Genomic DNA, 19,312 nt, shown 5'->3' with positions numbered 1-19,312 from the left:
ACAGAGGGAACCTTGAAGACATTTAATCTGAGATCTACAGAGGGGATACTGCAGTATACATAAGAAAAATACTAGTGCGAAGGCAGGAGGGTGAGATGTAATTACTTTGTCACCATCCTTAGTGGGAAAACTCCCTCTGTCTGGCGGGGCAAAACACTGGTGGAACAAATGCATAGGATGGAGACATTTATTCTAGAGTCTAATACGTCATATGCAGACTTACTTAAAACCATGAGATAAGATGTTGGCGTTATAGGCACAACAGAGATACTATCCATACATAAATCTGGACAATGTATGGTGATTAAAGTTAAGGGGGAGGTTAAAAACACTGGGACGTTTAAGTAGGCAGTGATGACTGTCATCAAGGATGACACTGTAGAGTCAAGGACCAGAACTGTTGCTCTCCGCACATGTGATCTAGAGGGCAATATGCAGGCGGAGGATGTAATAAAGGTGATCAACCCTGAGCGACTAATGACTTACAGATTATGATGCGACCCAATTACAGAAAGATGAATATTGCAATCTGCAGACTGCTGGCCTCCTTGGTTGTGCACATAGTACAGAAGAGTTGCGTAAGGATCGGCATGGTGTCATGCAGGGCTGACACCGTGGAGCAGCCCCTGTAGTGTTTCAAGTGCATTGAAGTGGGCCATACAGCCAGATGCTGAGGGGAAGACAGGTCAGGTTCTTGCTTCAACTGCAGAGCCAAGGGTTATAGCCATAGATTGTAAGGCAGCAGCAAGGTGCTTGACCTGCAGAACTGAGGGACACAGAACAGGCACTTCCTGATGCCCTAGAGGATCCAGAAAAGAGGCAGTTGAGGAAAGTCGGGGGAGGGCCGGCTGCATAGCTGCATGAAAATGAAGATCATCCAGATTAATCTAAATCATGCTAGGCTGGCAAATGACCTGCTGGCCGGATACTCATTTAAGATGGACGCAGATGTTATGCTCATCTCCGAGCCATATGACACCTGCCTTCGACCTGGATGGTTGCTATCCAGTGATGAGGGAAGGGGGTCGGCTTTGTGGCTTAGTTGCAGTGTATTTGTAAATAATGTGCACCTCGATAGAAGCTTAATTCATGTTATATGTCGCCGAATATTACAATCAAAAGATTTGAGGAGGCACTGATTGCTTTGGCCAGAGGCATTCTTATGCACTGTCCTGCTTTTCTGGGGGGAGACTCCTGATCTACAGGTTGGGATTCTGCCAGGACGAGTATCAGAGGAAGGATCCTTGCAGATACAGCTGCTACTTTGGATTTGGTTTGTATGAACATGGGCGGTATCCATAACTTCAGGAGGGGCACAACTGGATCTGCGGTAGACCTTATGTTTGTAAGTTCTGAGTAGGCCTTGCATGTCTGTGAGTGGAGGGTGTGGGAAGGCCTATCTGGAAGTGATCATCAGCCTATTGTCATGGTGATCTTGGAGGAGGGAAACGGCGGGGATGGCCTTCCCATATTTGTTGGGTGGAGTACTCGGAATCTAGACCCAGCTGCCTTCGTAGAGGTGCTTGACTAAGTGAAGTCTGCGCCCCTGGCTCAGTGGAAGAGAAGGTCACCAGACTAGTGTCCTTGTTAGAGGTGGCCTGCAGCGGACTCCCTCAGAGACATATTAGAAAAGGGCGACCACCCATCTATTGGTGGTTGTTGGAGATTGCCAACAAGAGATGGGTGTGTCTAGTGGCCAGAAGGAAAATGACTAGAGCTGTTTTCCTGTCCTGAGGGATATATGTATGACCCAATACAAGAAGGACCTTGCATCACACATTCGAGAGGCAAAACGAAAAACATGGAATGAGGTAATTACAGAGGTAGAGCATATGCTCCAACATAGAATATCCAAGGTGGTGGAGAAAGTGGGTGGAATCTCTGCCAGCCAATACAGCTTCTGGAAGGGAGTTCGCTATTGACACAGTGGGTGGTGTGCCAGGTTGCGGAGAGCTGTGAAGAGGAGCCAAAGGGCAATATGTGTTCTCATCACCCTTGACGTGAGAAATACAATCAATTGTATTTCTCACGTCGCAATAATGGGGTCACTAGTGGAGTGCGGAATTCCACTGTAACTCCGACAGATGAACAAGTCATAGCTAACTGGGCGTAGCCTTGTTTGCTGCCTGGAAGATGCAACAACAACTGAGTGTAATCTATACAGAGGAGTAACACAGGAGTTGGTCCTCACACCAACTCTCTGGGTGTTGCCTTATAACGGGGTCTTCCACGTTTCCCTTCTGCTGGGGTTGACCCTGGTGGTTTATGTAGATGACCTCACTTTGACGGTAGAGATTGACATAGTTCACGAGGCCACCACTAAGAGTACAATGCTTATCAAGCCATCAAAGAGTGAATGGCAGGGGTGGGCCTCACGCTTACCCCTGATAAAACTGAGATGTAGGCAATTTTTTTCACCAAGAAACACCCGAAGCTGAGACTCACCTTGGAGGGAAGATGGATCGAAGCCAGACCTGTCATTAAATACCTCAAGATCTGGGTCGACATGAGGCTCCAGTTTGGAACACAGGCCGTTGAGGTGGCTGCCAAAGTGAAGAAGACAATGAGGTTGGTTGCTGGACTCTTACCCAACTGCAGTGGCCCAACCCAGTTGGGGAGAAGACTGCTGGTGGGAGTTGCATATACCACGAAGCTGTACAGAGGTGAATTGTGGGGGAGCATCATTAAGTACGCGAAATATTTAGGATAACTCGAGGCTTCACAAGGAGATGCTGTTTACGGATAATCTGCGCTTGCCATAGAATTTCTAAGAAGGCAGCTGAGGTCTTGGCTGGCCTTTTCTTATAGACCTGCCGATTGAGCAAAGAAACAGACTCCAAGCATTGGGACTTCTATCTCCTGCTGAAAAGAGAATTTCTGCTGAAATAGAAGAGGAATTGTTAGGAATCTGGCAAAGCAGGTGGGACGACCAGCGATCATAAAGTGATCTTGATGACAGTCGCTGGCACCAGAGCTGGTAGTGATGGACAACCTATATTCACAGCTTGACCTAAGTGTAGTATGTTGGGTCTCCGTGACAGAGGGGAAGGCCACATGTCTTGCCAATTGTCTTGAAAAAGCCTGCAAAGTTCTCCCATGTAAGTACGTCTGCAGGGGACGCCCTTTATACTGTATGATGAGTATGTTGAGAAGAACATCGATAGAGGGGTGCCACAGGGGTTGGATCTTGGACAGACCCTCTGGAACATGGCTTATAATGGAGTGTTTCGGGTTGTTCTCCCACAAACGGTTACATTATTTGGCTACGCAGATGATACAGCATTGCTAGTGGAGGCGGAAACAAGGTATGAAGCTGTAGGCAAAATAACTGAGTCGTATGCAAGGATTAGTGAGTGGATGGCTGGGGTAGGACTGAAGTTGGCTCCTGAAAAGACGGAGATGGTGGTGGCCTCTGCCGCCAGGAGTAGGCCAACTTTACGTCTCATCCTTGATAGCAAGAAATTGTGTCTCAGGTGTCCATAAAATACTTGGGAATCTGGGTTGACTCCAGACTAAGATTTAGTACGCATGTACTCCGGGCTTGTGAGAAGGCGGAGAAAATGAGGAGATTTATTGCTAGCCTACTCACAAATACAAGAGGACCCTCCCAACATAGGAGCCAATTGCTTACTGGTGTGGTCTATTCAGCCCTGTTATATGGCACCAAGTTGTGGGCGGGCATTGTTAGATTTGCTAAGTACAGGGGTAAATTGTAATCCATCCATAGGAGGTGTTGCATCAGAGTAGTGGCCGCCTACTTAGGATGGTGTCCAGGGAGGCAGTTGAGGTGATTGCTGGATTCCCGCATGTAGACTTGATGATAACGCGACGTAGCAGAACTAGGGAACTAAGAACACTCCCATTAGAGGAAAGGAAGTGTTCTGCTGAAGAACTAGAAGAGATCGCACAAACATGGCAGGAGTGGTGGGATCGGACCACAATGGGTAGGTGGACCCACTGCCTTATTGGGGACATCAGGGCGTGGTGCCGGAGGACCCATGGCACACTGAGTTTTGAGTTAGCGCAATTCCTGGTGGGTCATGGGGGATTCAGGTCTTCTTTGTATAGATTCGAGCTTGATCAATCTGAAAATTGTCCAGAGTGCGATGTGAAAGAGACCCCCCCCAACATGTTTTTTTTTTGTGTCTGCGATTAGCCATAGAGCGTAGAGAGATGCTCGGCAGCCTGAGATGTGAGCACATGTTTTGCCCTGAAGATATCCTACGAGTCCTATTAGGAGGTGAGGCACAGTGGAAGACTGTGGAAAAATTCGTGAGGACGGTCATGAGGAAGTTCCAATTATATGAGGAGTCTTGCAGATGAGAATGGCGCCAGAAGGCACAGGGGTGGACAGGTCCTCAGCTGAATGGCTAGGGGACCCCTTGTACGTGTGGGGGTTGCCTGGGTGCGATGAGGGACACTCTGCTCGTGCATCTGATGGTGGCTACTGGTAAGTGGTGTGACTGTTTAAGATTTCTGTCTTGATGGCTGTGTGGGTGTGTAATGTGTGGGTGCTGTGGATGTTAGTAGCGTGTCCTGTTTTCTGCAGGTTCTTGTGTGTTGTTGTTGTCGGCGTATGTATCTGACATGCTGTATGTGTTGCTTCCAGTAGTGTTGTGCGACATTGTTGGATTGTTATGACTGTATGTGTGGGCGGTTCCCACTTCTTCTGATGAAATGTTTTTAAAAGCAGACCCTGGAAGGGGGAAGCCTGAGGTGGAAGTTTAGTCGATAGTGCACAGGTATACATACGCCCTTGGTTATAACTGGTGGAACCGTTAGCAAGCTTGACACTGCCTAGGTGCCCATAAATGGGGTTCCTCCACCTCCTTAAAAAAAGCAGGTGGGATGAGGAGACAAAAGAGCAGTGGACGCACCACATTGTGGAAGATTAGAAGCTAATAACGAAGGACTCATGGCTCGCTGGGTTATGTTTAACACAGTTCTTGGCGGGCCATGGAGGCTATAGAGTTACTTGTACAGATTCTGCTTGGACCACTTGGACTTTTGTCCCACGCGTGCTGAGGAGGGACCACTCTACACATTTATTTTGGATATACACAATTTGAAAATGAATACCAAAAGATACTGGAAGCCTTGGGTGCAGAGGTCATGTTTAATCCAGAAGACACTCAGAGAATTATGATGAGAGGACCCCTTGAATGGAAGGCTATAGAGGACTACGTTAAGAAAGTGAATGACAGATAACATGCCTCGGAAGAAGCTCAACAGGGAATTCGATGCCGGGTCGAACAGGCCTGCAGCTGAATGCTTAGAGGGTCCCCCGACTGGGTGAGGGTCATCTTCGCACAATGAGGTCATAGGCACTCCGCATACCAGCATCTGATGGCTGTATACTTCCCCTGTCAGAGGTAATGCTCCAAGATCAGTTCCAGAAAGGGGAAGGGCAAAAAGAAGAGATTTCTTTAGATAATTTTAATTTTTTTATTTGCGTTTTGTGACTTATGAAGGAAGCGAGATGAATAATGTTAAAATTCACACTGATCACACTGATATATATATATATATATATATATATATAAGACTTCAGTGTAAATTAAATATTTTAGTTTACAAAAGTCAATTCACAATATTTTTGTTGAAAAATAAATGAACAGCAATAGAAAAGGATACATTATAATGTCAATTGGAGAAATCATAGTTTTGCTTCATTCTGAACACAAGGTTTATTTAAAGTTCAAATCTGAATGGATAATAATTTATTCCAAGATATATGGGAATTGGAAATATGAGGACATTGATCCATTTTATCATTCGTTATAATGAACCAGCAGCCAGCACCAGAAAACTAGTTAAAAATTATATTTTGCAATGTAAAATGAGCTACACAGTTTTCTTGTATGCAGAAATAATGGTTTATATTGTATTGTAACCGTTTTAGTGCTTAAAATATTAAATAGATAAATCCTTTATTCTGACCGCCACATAGTAATGCATTACATGATAAATAAAAAACTCAAAAACATAAAACATAAAATAAATACTGGTGTGATTAAAGTTCATATTAATTATTTAGAAAATAAACACAAAAAAATGTCAAGGTAAAAAGATTATATACAAAAAGTTACAACAAAATATTTCACAATTCAAATGCTGAACAGGATGCAGAAAATTCACGGGTTTTTTGATTAGTATTATTTAAAAAGTCACTGACAATAATATTGTTCTTTAAATGAAAATTTTTAATTGTATTTTAAATAAATTGGTCAAACATTTTTTAAATATTTTCTTTTTTGCAATTTATTAAAAATGCAACAGATGATAATAAAACATTTTCTCATAAGTCAAAGTGTTGTTCAGTTACATGATAACAGTTCTGTTGATTTTTTTCCATCTCAGGAATGAATGGTTGACTTGAGACTGTACAAGACTACACTTTATTTATATTCATACATATCATCCTCATTCATCCTCTGAAGTAATTTCATACAGTGGTTCTGGAGGCTAAACAGAAAAAGAGAAATTGAGTTCTGTTGACTGGTTTGATAGGAGTAGGTGTTATTTTTTAAGAAAAAGTGATTACCAAAATTGTACATTCATTAACACAAACATAAAAAATAATTCACTATTCATCAAAAGAAATAATAAAACAACTGTGAAGAATTTAAATCAAAGAAACAATATTTAAGTGGTACATAAAAAATCTGGAAAAAATTTTATAATAAAAAAAATCAACAAATTTAGACATCATATTTATGTTTAATGATCTGAAACCTACATATCAGTATAGTATTTCAATTTTAAACTATATTACAATTAAACAAACTATTAAAATTTCATAAGCAAGAACTTACACTATAAATAACTTTTAACCCGGCATTACTGAGGTTGGGTCAAAATGACCCAGTGTGTTTAAAAATGCAAATATTTTTTTACGTACGCGCACGATGTTGCCATTCTTCTCAGTAGCTGGAGCCAACGTGTGTTCTAAATGTGTTTGAAAAAAAAACAGTCGAGCGGTGACCAAGGTGGGAGCTAAACGCGCGCATTTGTCAAAAAGGTAAATATGACCCATCCTCACAATTAACGTAACAATTTTGTGCCTTATTTAAGTATAATTTTTTATTACTGAATTGTTTTTTGGTGTTTATTTAAGTTTTTTCTTATGTTTTTATGTTCATGTTTTTGATTTTACTATTTTTTCCTTGCTTCAAGGTAGTTAGAAACATGGATAGAGAGAACCAAAGAATTTTGTCAATTCTTGAGGAATTTGATTCAGAATAAGGCTTGTCTGATAATGATAATGTGGATGAAGAGGATCACGTGAGTGTTTGTAGCCAGACAAGCGATATGGAACAGGAGTGTTCAGACAGTGATGATGATAATGTCCCGCTACATGAAATTAAAACGCAGTTGCAATCCAGCGCAAATCGTTCAACGCTGCCACAGCAGGAGCATCCTGTTTCTCCAGAATCATCTTCATAACATGAGATATTATCCACACTATATTGGTAAAGATGGAACAGTTTGGTTGAAAACACCTTTTAGACAGAATGTAAGAACTAGAGCAGAAAATATAATCACACAATTGCCAGGTGTGTCACAAAAGTCAAAATCTGCTACTTCTGAGTTAGAATGCTGGAATTTGTTTTTCAGTAATGATATGTTACAAAACGTTTTGACGTACACAAATGCACGCATTGAACGCAAAATGGCTTCATACCCAGATTTGTCGAAGCACACTTATATGAAGGTAGGTAGCATGGAAAGCTTTTATTGGCCTGTTATATATTGCCGGCTTAATTCATTCAGGAAGACAGAATTTGAGTGACCTATGGGCGTCTGATGGCATAGGAGTCGAAATATTTAGACTTGTGATGTCTGAACAACGTTTCCATTTTATACAAAGCTGCCTGTGCTTTGATGAGGAGACTTCCCGTGAAGAAAGGAAGAAAATTGACAACTTGGCACCGATCAGAGAACTATTCGAAAAATTTGTTGAAAATTGCAAAACTGGATACATCCCCGGCGATTGTCTTACTATTGATGAAATGCTAGGTTTTCAAAGCTGGTGCCAATTTTGCCAATACATACCATCAAAACCTGCAAAGTACGGCATCAAAATAATAGCTTTGGTGGATGCTAAAAATTACTACATTTTGAATCTTGAAATATATGCCGGAAAACAACCCCCTGGTCCATTTGCTGCAAGTAATAAACCATACAATATTGTGAATCGCATTGTGCTACCCGTTTCAAAATCAAACGTCAATATAACATTTGAAAACTGGTTCACCAGTTACGAACTAGTCCAGCATCTGCTCAAAGAACACAGGCTAACGTCAGTTGGAACCTTGCGTAAAAACAAAAGACAAATCCCTCCTGAATTCACTAAAACTCGTAACGCTGAAGTGTTTTCCCAATTTGGCTTTCAAGAAGATATTACTCTCGTTTCTCATATCCCTAACAAAAATAAGATGGTTTTGCTGATGTTGAGTTTGCACCATGATGATCAGATTGACCATTGAACTGATAAACAAAAACCTGAAATTAACACCTACTATAACTCAACCAAATGTGGGGTGGACGTCGCTGATGAGCCGTAATTAGAAGAGATGGCCTCTTACCATTTTTTATGCCATGTTGAACATTTTTGGCATTAACGGTCTTATAATACACTGGATAAACAATAATAAGCCGATGGAAAAACGACGTCATTTTTTGAAAAGCTTAGGTCTTGTGCTCGTCAGTGATAATTTGAAAAACCACCAGAATTTGAATCGCTTGCCACGAGAAATGTGTAAGAGAACCAGAGAGTTTACTGGTGCATCACCTGAAGAGCCTCTGGCTAAAATACCTAATGCCCGAAAAAGATGCCAAGTATACCCTGTACAAAGAGATCGTAAAACGAAACACACATGTCGAGGTTGTGACATTTATTTTGCCCTGAGCATATCATACCTTTCTGCAGTGATTGTGTAAACAATGAGGATTCGAATTAGTTTCGTTAAACTTTTTTTCCAAAGATATATTAGGTATAATTTAAGTGCCATATGTTACTGAAAAGACTATATTTTAGTGAAGTAAAGTGATGAAACTCTGAGGGATCTCAATTTTGTTAATTTTGTGTGAATTTAAGTAAAAATTTAAATACTTTGAATAAATGTTCTGTAATTAATATTTTTTTTCTTTTATTCCTAAGATCAGAGTGTAAATATGCATTATCCTCCTCTATGAATCATGAGACCTTGCCGTTGGTGAGGGGGCTTGAGTGCTCAGGGATACAGAGTAGCTGGACCGAAGGTGCAACCATATCGGAGAGGTATCTGTTGAGAGCCAGACTAAGGAATGATTCCTGAAAGAGGGCAGCAGCTCTTTCAGTAGTTGTTAGGGGCGTGAGTCAGGACGACTTAAACGGCCGTATCAACATCACTCAGTCCTCTGAGTACTGCGCAGCTGAAAGCAATGGAAAACTACAGCTGTTTTTTTTTTTCCAAGAAAATGTGGCTCTAAAAAGCAATAATGGAGGCGCCTTCCTTGGTAAAATTTTCCGGAGGTAAAATAGTCCCCCGTTCGGATCTCCGGGTGGGGACTACTAAGGAAGGGGTCACCAGAAAATTAAAAAATAACATTCTACGAGTCGGAGCGTGGAATGTTAGAAGCTTGAAAAAGGTTGGTAGGCTGGAAAATTTAAAAAGGGAAATGGGTAGGACAAATGTGGATATAGTAGGAATTAGTGAGGTTCGGTGGGAAGAGGAAGGCGACTTTTGGTCGGGTGACTTTAGAGTAATTAACTCAGCGTCAAATAATGGGCAGGCAGGAGTAGGTTTCGTGATGAACAAGAAAATAGGGAGGAGAGTGGAGTATTTCAAGACGCATAGCGATAGAGTCATTGTAATAAGAATAAATTCAAAACCTAAACCGACAACGATTGTTAACGTCTATATGCCTACAAGCGCCCATGATGATGATGAGGTAGAATGTGTATACGAAGAGATTGATGAAGCAATTAAACACGTAAAAGGAGATGAAAATTTAATAATAGTTGGAGATTGGAATGCAAGCATTGGAAAAGGCAAGGAAGGAAATATAGTGGGTGAATACGGGCTGGGCAAAAGGAATGAAAGAGGGGACCGACTTATAGAGTTTTGCACGAAGTATAATTTAGTAATTGCCAACACCCAATTTAAAAATCATAATAGAAGAATATACACTTGGAAAAAGCCAGGCGATACTGCAAGGTATCAGATAGATTATATCATGGTTAAGCAAAGATTTAGAAATCAACTCGTGGACTGCAAAACTTACCCTGGAGCAGACATTGATAGCGACCATAATTTGGTGATAATGAAATGTAGATTGGGGTTTAAAAACCTGAAGAAAAGGTGTCAGATGAATCGGTGGAATTTAGAGAAGCTTGAGGAAGAGGAGGTAAAGAAGATTTTTGAGGAGGACATCGCTAGAGGTCTGAGTAAAAAAGATAAGATAGAAAATGTAGAAGAAGAATGGGAGAATGTTAAAAAGGAAATTCTTAAATCAGCAGAAGCGAACTTAGGTGGAATAAAGAGAACTGGTAGAAAACCTTGGGTTTCAGACGATATATTGCAGCTGATGGATGAACGTAGAAAATATAAGAATGCTAGTGATGAAGAAAGTAAAAGGAACTATCGGCAATTAAGAAATGCTATAAACAGGAAGTGCAAACTGGCGAAAGAAGAGTGGATTAAAGAAAAGTGTTCAGAAGTGGAAAGAGAAATGAACATTGGTAAAATAGACGGAGCATACAGGAAAGTTAAGGAAAATTTTGGGGTACATAAATTAAAATCTAATAATGTGTTAAACAAAGATGGTACACCTATATATAATACGAAAGGTAAAGTCGATAGATGGGTGGAATATATTGAAGAGTTATACGGAGGAAATGAATTAGAAAATGGTTTTATAGAGGAAGAAGAGGAAGTTGAGGAGGATGAAATGGGAGAAACAATACTGAGATCTGAATTTAAGAGAGCATTAAAAGATTTAAATGGCAGAAAGGCTCCTGGAATAGACGGAATACCTGTAGAATTACTGCGCAGTGCAGGGGAGGAGGCGATTGATAGATTATACAAACTGGTGTGTAATATTTATGAAAAAGGGGAATTTCCGTCAGACTTCAAAAAAAGTGTTATAGTAATGATACCAAAGAAATCAGGGGCAGATAAATGTGAAGAATACAGAACAATTAGTTTAACTAGTCATGCATCAAAAATCTTAACTAGAATTCTATACAGAAGAATTGAGAGGAGAGTGGAGGAAGTGTTAGGAGAAGACCAATTTGGTTTCAGGAAAAGTATAGGGACAAGGGAAGCAATTTTAGGCCTCAGATTAATAGTAGAAGGAAGATTAAAGAAAAACAAACCAACATACTTAGCGTTTATAGACCTAGAAAAGGCATTCGATAACGTAGACTGGAATAAAATGTTCAGCATTTTAAAAAAATTAGGGTTCAAATACAGAGATAGAAGAACAATTGCTAACATGTACAGGAACCAAACAGCAACAGTAGCAATGGAAGAACATAAGAAAGAAGCCATAATAAGAAAGGGAGTCCGACAAGGATGTTCTCTATCTCCGTTACTTTTTAATCTTTACATGGAACTAGCAGTTAATGATGTTAAAGAACAATTTAGATTCGGAGTAACAGTACAAGGTGAAAAGATAAAGATGCTACGATTTGCTGATGATATAGTAATTCTAGCCGAGAATAAAAAGGATTTAGAAGAAACAATGAACGGCATAGATGAAGTCCTACGCAAGAACTATCGCATGAAAATAAACAAGAACAAAACAAAAGTAATGAAATGTAGTAGAAATAACAAAGATGGACCACTGAATGTGAAAATAGGAGGAGAAAAGATTATGGAGGTAGAAGAATTTTGTTATTTGGGAAGTAGAATTACTAAAGATGGACGAAGCAGGAGCGATATAAAATGCCGAATAGCACAAGCTAAACGAGCCTTCAGTAAGAAATATAAGTTGTTTACATCAAAAATTAATTTAAATGTCAGGAAAAGATTTTTGAAAGTGTATGTTTGGAGTGTCGCTTTATATGGAAGTGAAACTTGGACAATCGGAGTATCTGAGAAGAAAAGGTTAGAAGCTTTTGAAATGTGGTGCTATAGGAGAATGTTAAAAATCAGATGGGTGGATAAAGTGACAAATGAGGAGGTATTGCGGCAAATAGATGAAGAAAGAAGCATTTGGAAAAATATAGTTAAAAGAAGAGACAGACTTATAGGCCACATACTAAGGCATCCTGGAATAGTCGCTTTAATTTTGGAAGGACAGGTAGAAGGGAAAAATTGTGTAGGCAGGCCACGTTTGGAATATGTAAAACAAATTGTTAGGGATGTAGGATGTAGAGGGTATACTGAAATGAAACGACTAGCACTAGATAGGGAATCTTGGAGAGCTGCATCAAACCAGTCAAATGACTGAAGACAAAAAAAAAAAAAAAAATATGCATTATAATGACAAAGATTACGAATATATTCAATAAAACATGAAAATGTTGTACATTACATACATGGGTTATATTGACCCACCTCAACATCCGTGTAACAATTTCTTACCACAATGACGCCGGGTTAAATAGAACATTTTTCTTGATTTCTGAATGTATTAAAAATATCCCACAGACAAGTTTGAAATCACCACCATTTTTACAATATAGTAGTTAATTTTAAAGAAAATGAACATCCCCAATTTTTGTACTTTTTTTTTGGATAGAATACATAATTCTAAAATATTTTCCCCTAAATGCAACTGTTCAGTAGCTACAGTTCTCATCTTAGTTGTACCTGTTAACAATATGTACCCTACAAGTTGAACTTAATTCCAAAATGTTGTAATTTTACACTTTTATTACTGTTTCAACAGAATTGTATTGTATATTTCATTACTTTGACTAACTTTTAAAAACTGTATATTCTGAAATCCTTCTTTTTTAGAAAAGGTTTCATTTGAAATAGTCAGAACTTTTAGAAACTAACAATGAAAGCCTTTTTTTATCAAATCTAACTATACTAAATAAAAATAATACCGTCCACTTACACAAGCAGAACGAAGCTGTGATGATACTGCTTTTAATATGACATGTCGTAATATACCACCCATAGGCCCTTTACGAGCAGCAGTTGGGCTATGTGTCCCACCAGTAGTTCCTTTATCACGTCTAGCAGTAGCACTACCAATGCTACTAATACTAGCAGTTTCTCCACCATCACCTATGCTCGCCATCAACTGGAAAACAAATTAAATAACAATTTATACTTTTTTTCTATGTTGAGTACTGTTTACCTTTCTTAGCTTCATTTTTTCTCATATGCTGACTTGTTTCGGAATAACTCCATTGTCAAAACTTATTGTACTGAATAATAATTATTTTCTTAATAACAACAATGTTAATTTATTCAATAACATTTTGTAAGGTAGGTAGGTAATATCTACTAAAAAAAAATTGATCATTAATTAAATAAATGATCATATTCAAATTTTACTGGTTTATTCTTAAGTGTTTGTAAATATAATCCTTTTTCTAAAATTATAAACTAGAATATTTGGATATTTAGTATTAATACCAATTTGCTAGACAAAATTAATAAATGTATCGTTATACAGTTACAATACATATTAAATAACTGCATATAGACAAAAGTTCTAATTATACCAAATTTTCTTCTTGTATCTATTTTTTCATCTACTAATATAATTCTAAATAAATTTTCGCAAATGAGGCATAAAAGCATGACACAAACTTAAAAAATGCTCTACTTGTTATATTTATACAGACTACACTTTTTCTGAGAATCAGATGTTGCATTAAGAGATATATCTTGATAAAATATCACGTAAATTTAATTAAGAAAGAGCAAGTCAATACACTATAAAAAATAAATTAAGAAAAAACATATAAAAAAAATATTAATATCCCTTCAGGATTTGGTAAAAATGATATGGGATATAATTTTTATTTAATTGATGGTGTAATATTGCGGATATTAAAAATTATTATTTAACACTGCACCTACCTCGGGTGAGAGGTAATTTGATAATTCATCTTCACTAAGCAAGGAGGACTGATCGTCATTAAGAATACTTTCCAATGTAGGCGTTTTATCAACTGGAGGAATGTGATACTCTTCATCGTCAAGCTACAACAGAAACAACATTACCGAATAAATGTAAGTTCTACGTAAACGAAGTACTTAACATAAAACAATTAGAATACAGATAAAAAACATATTGTCACTATTAATAGAAATATAACCGGTAAAATCGTTCAATTTTATACGGCCAAAATATACTAGTTGAAATACATAAAAATAAATACTTACATCGACAATATCCAAATTCAGCAAATCTTGCGTCAAAATACTGTTTGATCCGCCTTCCGAATCTCCGTTTACGTTCATTATAACATAATTATAAACTATATAGACCCTTACATAGACTGAGATCTCTTCTAAGATATATCTTAATGTAATGTAACATATAATATTAACTGACTAAATTATTCAATACATAAATATAACACTACAAACTTATCTTCAAACTTTTGAACAGATGTCTCTAACCTTAACGTAACAGCTGATAATAAGCAGAGTACATTATCAGCTGATATTAAACATTGATTTCAATTTTAATTCAAAGAGTTCGCATTCGTTGTTACATAAATTTTATATTAATCCCTGAACCTAGCGCAAGTTTTCAAACCGCCAACTTTCAAATTCAAATTCGAGCCTTTTTTTAACTAAATTTGTTACATAATTACCAATGATTAAATAAGAGTTTATTTCATATCAAAGCATTACATTAAACTGCTACAAAATATATATTCTGAAAATCCCTTCTAAAGCACTTTTACTAATCCTGTATTTGGGGATAAATCAATTTAAGTTTTGTGAAAATGCGGTCTAATGTTTGTTATTTGACATTAATTGTGTAATTCATAAAAATTTATCAATTCGTATTCATGAAAATAGCATTGCTCTGGAGTAACTACATACTACAAGCATACATAACTATATATAAGTTAGTCAAACATTACTTTCCTTCTCAAGTAGGGTAATTCTTCATTCACCAGATCCAGTTTTGATTATTTATAATCTTATCATACTCCAAAAATTTGTATTAGACTGAAACTGTAAAAACATTATAAAAAACCTTAAATAAGAATATATCCATGGATAAATTATATAGCATGATCATCATTACCATGTACATGCAAATTCATATTCCCATGTAAAGCTACCTTGTAAGCTTCTGTGGTGAATTAATTCATCAGTCAAAAAAAAAAAAAAAAAAAACAATTATTTGAGTATATTTTAAGATCAATTATTTAAAATAACTAAAAAAATATTATCAACTTATGCTCAAATAAATAACCTAAAATAAAAGTATTTAGAATTAATAAGTAAGAGGTCTCAATTCTCAGTAAGTTGAGATAATAATAATAATAAAATAATCAATTTCAGTTATTAAATAATCTTATTAATGAATAAGATGATTATTTGTAAGAACATAATATTTCCACATGATATTATGTTATTATTAGAAATCATATTATAATAAACAGTTTTAATGAAAGGTTATCCCTTTAGAAAGTCTGAGCCATTTATGTAATGGAAAAAATTTATAGAAATAAATCAATTTTTATAGCAGTATGTACATGCATTTATCGTGCAGGTTCTTGTAATGAATGTGAGAAGGTTTTACCAAGAGATCAGAAGAAAAAGACACTAAATATTATTTGAAATTATTGTATTTGATGAAAACATAATTAACATTAAAATTAAGATCAAATAACAAAAAAAGTATTTGATATCATTTACGATCACCATAGCACATCAAAACAGATGTATTAGTAATGTGCTATGATATTTCCAGTGATCTCACAAAAAAATTACTTTTTTACCTAATCTTTCTATCAGTTTTACTTTATTTTAGTTCATCTTTGTTGTATTTTATATCATTTTTTTCCATCTCACTAATATTTCTATAAAAGTTATATTTACTTATTTCATTTGATTACATTCTACTACTGTTAACTTATTTATTTAAATTTATATTTTAGTTTAATCAATACCAGTTTAAGGTACAGTCAATTTACAATGTTTATTACATTTTACTGTAAATTATGGATACAAATTTAACAACCTTTTGGCCTCTTTCATGATTCTATGCTGCTGGAACAACTGCATACATTACACATGCATAACTTCACTGATTTTTTTTTAATAGTCTATTTAATTATTTATTAAAAAATGGCAAAAATTAGTCACACAAATAAAACTGTTTATTATGACTTAAAGATAAAAATTAAAGCATGGTTGAGGAGCACACCACAATATTCCTCTTGAAGTATCAGGCCTACATAGTTGAGAAGGACTAGTTTAACTTGTAGGAGTCAATATGTAAGGTTTGTATGAAATCACTGATGAGTAATAATTCTCCTACTGTGTATAAAACTCCTGATTGGTTATGAGCCGAGATGACCACATGCCCATCCATTCATAAATCCAGTTTTCTCCAAGTAGTATGTATTAATAGGAAGGGGCATGAAACTTATGTTCTGGTTAGAACTATTCATCTCAAGCTGTAATTGTTGAATGGGTTAGATAACTTTTCTTACTAATGATCCTATTTCTTTGCCTTAATCTGAATTCCATAGATCTAAACTGTGAATGCCAGAATTTGTGTAGCCAGTGAATCCTTGGTCAGGGACCATCATCTAGTTGGTATAGACCTATACACTGGCAGTGCAGTAAACTAATAGTTAAGTACCTGTTGAATATATTCTTAAAATACAAATAGTGCAATGGATCAGTTCCATATAAAACCATTAACTAACATTTTAATTAGAAAATTCCATACAGAAAGTGTTACAACTCTGGATGGTATTTTTTGTTTTGTGTTTACATTTACTCACAGTAAACTATCCTTTCTCACCATGAACCCTTTTCCTTATGCTTTATTTTACAATTTTGGCTCTGTGAGTTAATGCTGATTAAGAACTCCAGTAGTTCTATGTAGAGTATATGTGTAACTGTGGAGTTCCTATGTTCTTCGTATGATCCATTGGGGAGTATATTTCACTGATTTATTGATCCATTAATGTGTTGACCTGTAAACTCTGGAGGAGTTAACAGGCTAAGTACTCCTTCAGGAGTTTACAAGTCAACTGTATTTCCACAGTTAATCTAATAGCTTAAGTACCTGTCAGGTAAAATCAAATTTAATCTCCAAAAATATATAATGAAATAAAACACCTATTGCCCTATTACATTTTGTAACTAACATTCTAATGAGATCAATATTTCTACATCATGCATACATTAGTACATTATATATCAATTTTAAGTTAATAAAGGAATACTCAAAATTTACATCAGATTGTTGTGAGTGATGATATCTTTATCATCTCCTTTGAATTATTAAAGGATAACCATTTGTATATAATACTAATGATTTCACTTTTTTTTTTATCAAATAGAATGTTTTTTGACAGGGAAATATTAAAAATAATTATATATCAAAGTTATCTAGATGGTGTAAAATATACAGCTTGAATCCAGAAATTATAAAAATTAGAATTCACTTAAATGTTATCCAACTGATATTAAAAATATAGATAATTTGTTCATTTTGGCTATAACCTACTCATATCATCAATTTTGAATGCCAAATTTTCAATTGTCATGACAAATATAATCTGCAGAATTAAGAAGTATATGACAAATCATTACATGTCACTAAAAAAGGATCTACATTCTGGGAATTTAATTAATAAAATATAATATTTTTGTCAATGTTAGCTGTTCTATGTGCATTCTGCACAGTGGGTTTTACTGCAATAAAGATCATGAGGATTAGTAACAAAGAACCTTGTTCACTGTATAAATGTATTTACACTGCGTGTCAGAAATGAACTATTACATCAGTTGTAGTTTTGTGAAAATGCCCAAGATGAAACAGAATTGCCCCCATTTTCTATAAATTTGAATGGCTTATGTCATATTATTACACTGCTTTTAGATGTCATTCATTATTAAGTGAAGTATATGTTACTGATACAATACAGTGTTAGTTGCATAAACTTGATCAAAAGAAACATTTTTTTCAATGGATAATAAAACTGTAGTTCACTTTAAGAATGAAAAAAATAGTGTAAAATTTAGTGAATGAGGGTGCTTGCTGATGGGTGAATTATAAAAAGATTGAAGTAATGAGAAAGAAACATGAAACTGATTTATGTGGGTAGTAATGGTGAATATCCTTCACACATGGAATTCCAAAATAACTGAAATTCTGTAAAATTATTTTTAAATTTGTCAAAGAATATTTATAACTTTTTCCTATAGATTAATATATTGTATAACATAAAAAGTTAAAATTTTGAAAGAATCAATAATAAGTAGTTTTTGACAAAGCCCTGTAATACTCTAAAAATAGCTGGAACTACAGTAAAATCCTTTAATAAAACACCTTGCATACAAAGGACTAAACAACTTCTTGAAATTATAAACCGATAGTAAACCAAATTATCAAGTGAGCTGAGATTTCAGTATGAAAAGGCTGTAGCTCACACAGGGCATACAAGCCTGGCTACTAAGCACAACCTGTTTAAAGAAATGGAATTTTAATAATTCAGATATTGAAACTGGTCATCCTGTTCTAATTATATTTTATTCTAAGATTGCTTAAAGGTGTATATGTAACCATAAAACTGATCACAATAAATGAACTCAATCCATTTTCATTTAAGAGACTGAAAATATTCCAACGGAAATCCTACAGAAAGTAATATTGTAGCTCTCGAAATTAACTTCAGCAATATGGTCAGTTTAATAAAGTGAATTCAAAAATTAACTATACACTTGTTATGCACTAGTAAAACAGTATGTAACAATGACTTACTGTAGTTAGAAATGGTTTCCATGAACATCAAGACATATCAGCTCACATTTCTTTTTGAAATCATGAGTAGCAATTTGAAGTTCCGGATGTTTGAAGAAGTTTCCTTGATAAACGTTACTTTTTGGATAACCCCAGAAGTAAAAATCCAGTGAGTTTAAGACTAAAAAACAAGGTGGCCACAAGTTCTTAGAAATGATTCAATCTCTGAAAATCCCTTGCAATATCTTCATGAACTCTCGCCTGTATAAGTGGTCATGCCATCTTGTTAATCCAGTCATTAATTTCATCCTCTGTTAGCTCTCCCACGAACTGGTGAATGATTTCACAATAACAAGTTGAATTTATTGCTTCTGTAAAGAATATTGGGCCGACTATTCTTCTCCTAAATACT

At 36.0% G+C, this 19,312-nt stretch overlaps 1 protein-coding gene across 1 annotated transcript in view; it reads right to left on the bottom strand.

Moving 5' to 3' along the window:
- Positions 1-14,587, bottom strand: part of Vps8 (vacuolar protein sorting 8) — a 112,466-nt gene extending 97,879 nt beyond the window's left edge. The window contains exons 1-3 of the mRNA XM_075364591.1: positions 14,340-14,587; positions 14,034-14,156; positions 13,057-13,245 (exon numbers count right to left, since the gene is read on the bottom strand). Of these exons, the coding sequence (XP_075220706.1) occupies positions 13,057-13,245; positions 14,034-14,156; positions 14,340-14,417 (390 nt within the window). The 5' untranslated portion in view covers positions 14,418-14,587. The remainder of the gene's footprint in view (positions 1-13,056; positions 13,246-14,033; positions 14,157-14,339) is intronic.
- Positions 14,588-19,312: the final 4,725 nt, after the last annotated feature.

The sequence above is a fragment of the Lycorma delicatula genome, chromosome 4 (assembly GCF_047948215.1).
Source record: "Lycorma delicatula isolate Av1 chromosome 4, ASM4794821v1, whole genome shotgun sequence".
In the NCBI taxonomy this organism is placed as follows: domain Eukaryota; kingdom Metazoa; phylum Arthropoda; class Insecta; order Hemiptera; family Fulgoridae; genus Lycorma; species Lycorma delicatula.
This window is presented reverse-complemented; position numbering and strand designations above follow the sequence as displayed.